The sequence below is a fragment of the Gymnoscopelus microlampas genome (assembly GCF_963454915.1).
Source record: "Gymnoscopelus microlampas genome assembly, chromosome: 11".
In the NCBI taxonomy this organism is placed as follows: Eukaryota; Metazoa; Chordata; class Actinopteri; order Myctophiformes; family Myctophidae; genus Gymnoscopelus; species Gymnoscopelus microlampas.
This window is the reverse complement of record NC_139948.1, coordinates 49227572-49233824: the sequence shown is the minus strand read 5'-3', so window position 1 is coordinate 49233824 and position 6253 is coordinate 49227572. Positions and strand designations below refer to the sequence as shown.

At 43.7% G+C, this 6253-nt stretch overlaps 1 protein-coding gene across 1 annotated transcript; it reads right to left on the bottom strand.

Moving 5' to 3' along the window:
* Positions 1-1484: 1484 nt before the first annotated feature.
* Positions 1485-5567, bottom strand: LOC311055297 (uncharacterized protein). The gene is made up of 4 exons (XM_084071429.1): positions 5286-5567; positions 4008-4412; positions 3030-3263; positions 1485-2329 (listed from the first exon to the last, which is right to left on the bottom strand). Exons 1-4 carry the CDS (start codon positions 5460-5462, stop codon positions 2021-2023), a joined length of 1125 nt encoding a protein of 374 aa, XP_083927555.1. The 5' UTR covers positions 5463-5567; the 3' UTR covers positions 1485-2020.
* Positions 5568-6253: the final 686 nt, after the last annotated feature.

The window sequence follows — 6253 nt, the reverse complement described above, 5'->3', positions numbered from 1 at the left end:
AAAATAGCCGATCTACAAGCTCACACAATGCGTCGCGACACACCAAATCTCTTTGCCAAATAGCAGATCTACAATCTCGCAACACATTGTGGGCTTGTTCTGCTATTTTCGCAAAGTACAGACCAGCATAAATATACATATAAACATGATGGCATAGCTTAACAGCCAACAAACATGTTTAATGAAAATGTTATGGCATTCAAATACCAACAGGCTAACCTTTAAGTCAGGGGTCTTCAACAGGGGGTCCGCCAAATCTGTGTGTGATTTTTTTTTTTTACCTTAACCACTTGAACCCTAGCATCCTTTTTCTGAGGAGAACTTTAGCCAAAAAATAGCCGATCTACAAGCTCTCAACGTCTCGCACTGCGAGGCGTTGAGAGCTTGTAGATCTGCTATTTTTGGCAAAGAGATATACAGTAAGTGTAGAGGGAAAAAAGAGCAGACCAAGTAAAAAAAAAATGTTTTAATCTGAAACACAAGTTTGAGGGGGTCCCTGCTTCATCTCTCCCTCAGCTAGGGGGGTCCTTGGCCTGAAAACGTTGAAGACCCCTGCTTTAAGTTATACAGATAATTGCACAGATGAACTTGATCAATAACCTTGGCAATGAACTATTGACACATTTGGCTAATTTATACATTTCTTGATGATACACGGCCCCCCAGGCCAGTTCTGTTCCCTAAAAGAATGACGATAAACAGTGCTCTTCAAATCCAGGTTTTCTTTATTAACCACGATTCACACCTTAGCAGTTCCTTCTCATCATGTTGCTCGTCTTTAAAGATGCAGCTGCCACCTTGTGGCCAGAGGTAATAATACCATCTATCATTATCTCCCCTTCTTTGAGACAAATACTGTAAAGTTAGGTAAACAAATCATAGGTGCCACGTAAGCGCAACTATTTCAGTCTCTCTCTCTTTTGAAAGTATAATTCAGTATCACAGTAGTCCGCATAAACGTTTTATAAAAATAAAAAAATACATTAACCTCAACCCATGTCTGTCAGAAACCTGAATATCAAAACTGAGGAAAATGTTTGTCAACTACTTTTTTTCACCGACTAAAACAAACAAAAAAAAACTAAGCTACGATGATCAAAACGATGACTAAATATATTGTCAATTTTGTCGACAAATAAAAATTTGAAGAACATCTTAGGGAGGGATCTAGTGGAGAAGAGAAACCAGCAGAACTAAAAGACAAGTCATTTTTATTATGGGTGTCGTGCTCCCAAAATAACCGATCTACAAGCTCACAACGGGTCTCAGCACAACACGTTGTGAGCACGTAGATCGGCCATTTATACCGATCGGCAACACTGGTACCATTAACCCTTTAAGACCGGGAACGCATCTGTGTCATTTTTAGATTTCTTTGGGCTATTCAAAAATAGCAGATATACAAGCTCGTGGCACCGCACCGAGTGCCGCGCCACGAGCTTGTAGATCTGCTATTTTTGAAAAATCTTGAAAATGTGGGCAAATCTTTGAATATGTATATTTTCTAAAGCGAACATTTGTGACTCAAATCTTCGTTTCTGGGGGGTCCCTGGAACATGGGCCAAATACATATCATTTGGGGAGTGTTGGGTGGGAGGAAGGAGTAGGTCGAAGGCTCTAGTCAACGTCCTCCTGGTGGGGGCTCCTCACTGTCAGGTGAGCCGGTACAGTGCAGGATACAACAGCAGAGACAACACTAGGGCTGTCAAACGAATATTCGATATTCGAATATTATTAGAATATTGGGAAAATATGTATATTCGAATATAAAAAATAATTTTCGAATTAGAAAAAAAAGTTAATTTTCTTTTTTTGACAGGGACAATACAAAAAACAATGTATGAAGTTATAAAAACAAACAAAATATATGTTTTATTGGCACTCGATACATTGTTTTTTGTACTGTTTCTGTAAAAAACAAATATATATATATTTTTTTTTCTATATCTGCACATTTTTAAGACCAATATTCGAATATCATCTCTGAGGAAAGTTGACAGCCCTAGTGTGTGGGGAGGAATCAATAGGCACTTTTGGGGTGACGTCTAAACGTTAACGGTGCTGGAAGAGTGGTGTGACATAAGTTATCTGGCATGGTGTCCATGTACCAGGTTTCTCTGTGTTCGTCGTCACGTGCGACGTTCTCGCCCTGATGGTTTCGGCCGTTCCACCCGGGTAGGCGACGAGGAGGGACGTCGTGACACGGCGTTGTTGTTGCACCATCGCGGGCCACCGCCGTTCTTCTGTCATCACTCTCATCGTGGTCGGCGTCCTCCTCCTCCTCCTTCACGTCCACAGATCCCTGCATCCTCCGTCTCTTGGAGCAGGGCTGTCACGATTATGAAAGTTTACATGACGATTAATTGTCACACAAATAAATTTGCGATCGACGATTTCATTGTGTTTCCTGTCGTTTGAACAACGCTGGAACATGTGAATAAAAAATACATTTCTGTTTGCCGTTTGCGCTTTGAAGTTCCACAGGGCAGATTATATGACAAATGACCTAAATATACAAAGAAATGACTGACATATGTAATAACTTAATACTTTAAAAAAAACATTAATAGTGGACATAGCCGATGTATACATTTCGTGATGCGACACATTGTGAGCTTGTAGATCTGCTATAATCAAAAGATATTTATACATTTTTATACATTTGAAAACTTGTGAGATGGGACATTCTGCATAATGAGTACTTTTACTTTTGGTACTTTAAGTGCATTTTGATACCAATACTTTTGTACTTTTACTCTAGAAAATGTTGCATTCCGAACGTTTACTTGTTACAGTATCGCAGTATTGATACTTAAATCTTTAAAAATATATATATATTTGAGCACTTTTTCCACCACAGGTACAAGCTCCCAATGAGTCGTGTTGCTGAGCTTGTAGATCGGCTGTTTCCACTATTGTTGAAAAGGTATGAACATTTCTCAACGTGGTAAACGGTTATGGCGATTATGCAACAATGATTGTGATTATCCCAAACAAGGCGATGATGTAATAATGTTGACGGGCCTTACCGAGGAGCAGAGTGTGGCGGGGTGGTGGTAGTCGTTGCATTCCGCGCACAGCTCGTGCTCGTTGGAGGCGGGACATCGGCGTAGCGAGTCGCCATCGGCGGAGTCGCAGGCGCCATTCGCCGCCCGCTGCGCCGCCTTGTTCTGGCACCTACGCAGCTTTCTTCTTTTCAACTTGGCCACCGCTTTCTCTCTTTTAGTCGGGTTCACCTCCTGCAGGGTTTGATCCTCCTCCGCCTTCACATGGGTTAAAAAACAAAAACAAATCGTATGTCTGAAAAAAAATGTTTGTATGGCCGCCAGGTCCAGCCAGAGCCATTTAACCCTTTAAGACCTTGAAGCCGATTCTACAAATGTCTTCTAAATCCCAACAGTATTCTGAAAAACGTATGTTTTTATGTCAGTGGTGCTCAAACCTTTTCATGTCAAGGACCCCCAAAACGATATGAATTTGACCGCGGACCCCCATCTCAAAACATTTTGTTCCAGGGACCCCCCCCCCCAGAAGCAAAGATTTGAGTTAAAAATGTTCGCTTTAAAGGAATATATATTCAAAGATTTGCACACATTTTCACAAGTTTTCAAAAATAGCAGATCTACAAGCTCATAGCGCGGCACTCGGTGCCGCGCTATGAGCTTGTAGATCTGCTATTTTTGAATAGCCAAAGTGTAAAACTGGAGTCTATGAGCGTTTGTCACTATTTCGAGTTTTACATGAAACACCGCCGCTGTTTTCTGCCCCCGAGGTGACGCAACGCTCTAATTCCAAGACTCTAGCCGGGTCCTAATGTGCGATTTGTAAAAACAGTGTAGAAAGGACCCCCCCACCCCCACACACTAGCGCTGATTCCTAAACAATTCACACAATATGTAACATTACGATGTTTTAGTAATATTGTTCCTGGCAGTGGGTGATTTATTTATGTATTTACTCTGGCAGTGAATGAGTTAATCCATGAAATCCACCCCCCCAGTGTTCACCTGCGTTGGGGCCGACTGCTGCTGCTGCCACCGCCGCCACTCCTCCTCCTCCTCCTCCTCCTGGCGACAGATCCTCACGGCTCCTTCCAGCGTCAGCCCCTCCGCCCTCAGCAGCGTCTCTCTGACGTCCTGGTCGGCCACGCCGAACACCACCTGGTCCCGCACCATGGAGTCCCTCACGCCGGCGCCGTCGGGGTAGTTGCACGTCTGCGCCTTGTGCCGCAGGTCGGCCAGGAAGCTGTCGAAGGCCTCGCCCGGCCCCTGCCTACGAGAGCGGAACACGTACCTCCAGTACGCCTCGTTCCCCCGCTGGGAGCAGTGGAAGTCGAACTTGTCCAGGACCACGTCAATCGACTTCCTGTCGTCTGGGCGATCGAACGTGAAGGTGTCGTACACCACCTTGGCCTGCATGGGGGGGGGGGGGGCACCGAATGTGTTAGAAATACAAGTTGCGATGAATGATCTGATTGTGTTTATGGCATAGAACACTGGAATATACCAATACAAAACAAAAGCATTTTCTTTTGCCTTTTAGGCTTGGTAAAAACAAATTGCACAGGGCAGATATCGTCTCTGATATTTTGTGTTGATATTTGAACTGTTTGGTTGCTACTATATATATAATATATATATATATGTCTATGAATTGAATACCAAGGACCCCAATAGAAACAAGACTGCAAGGACTTTTTTGGACGGACCTTTTAGACATTATAGTATTATAAATGTAATTGTGCTGTTTACATTTTTTGCCTAATAAAATATTCAATCAATCCATTGGGTGGAAACCTCATATGTCCAAAATGTTAACTATCGCTACCGCTACGGGGTAGTAGTTTAATGTAATAATCCATATCTTTCAATAAAGAAGTGTTTTAATGCCGTCTGTGGCCGATTCTGTCCGAAGTTCCCAATGGGCGGTAGTGACGCGCCCCGTCTGGTGAAACCCGGAATTACACTCAATGTAAACAGGAAGTAAACGAGGGTGAAAAAATGTCGTTCGGCCACAGACGGCATTAAAACACTTATTGATTGAAAGATATGGATTATTACATTAAACTACTACCGCGTAGTGAGAGTTAACAAGTGTTGGCGGGGGTAACCACCTTTATTTTCAATTTGTACATGTTTGGAGTGTCTACGGGGTATAGTGCTAAAAGTCCCTGTGTCCATGAGGGGTGAACCCTACAACTCTCGTAGATTGAAAACGTCAGAATCGTAAATACGTCTACGAGAGTTGTATTCTACAGCTAGCAGTAATAATTCATATGTTTGTACCTGTGGTCCTGCTATCTTCAGCAGCTTCCAAACCTTCCAGTGGTCGTTGTGGGCCGCGTCGTGCCCCCCCACGGCCTGCAGGTAGAGCAGGAACCGCTGCTTGAAGCTCCGCCAGTGGCTCTCCACGTCCCCCCCCGTCAGGCTCAGCCTCTCCGGGGCTTTCAGGTGAAGATTCATCGGTAAACCTATAGTTTGGCTATAATAATGGCTTTTCTCTAGGCTGAACAAGAAGAAATAACTTCAGTGTTTTTGTTTGACTTGAAAACAAAACATCAGCTCCGAGCCGAGGCGAGTTGCTAAATAGTGATTGGCTGAAGGGAAGAGAGACTGTTCCTCTTTATTCTTATTGGACTGAACTGAAGTCCTGTAGCCTGTGAGCCAATGGCATCCATGGAGCTCTTTGAGGAGGCGGGCTTTCCCAGACTGGGGTGGTTGGTTGGTCGACCGCAGTCTAGGAAAGCCCCGCCTCCTCACGTCTCTTTGCTCCTCAAAGATTCACTTTGCAGTTCTCATATCCGGTCTAGAACGGATACGGAAACAGGCCGTGCACACAATTGATGCACACATGCACACAATTGAATTGTGTGCATGTGTGGATAGGTGGAAATTACCGGATACGGTAGGCGGGCTCTAGAGCGGACCCGATAGTGAACCCTCAATACATCGATCAGCCAATATTAGCCATCTGACCCAGTCCACTGCACACATATGAAACCCCATTTAGCTCCTACATTACGCTTTCTTTCCACATGTGTTGTTGGGGTTCATAATAATGAGGTTAATCCTGCAATAAAGTACTTACCCTACGGCCACAGATGTAACACAGTAAATCGCCTGGGTCTAAGTACCCGTATCTTCCATATTGTTCAATGAAAAGCATTTTAATCCGATTGGCGGTCTTTTTGTTTTGTTTTGTATAATGTATCAGAGTGCAATACACCCCCTAACCGATAGGGGCGCGTAGTTGA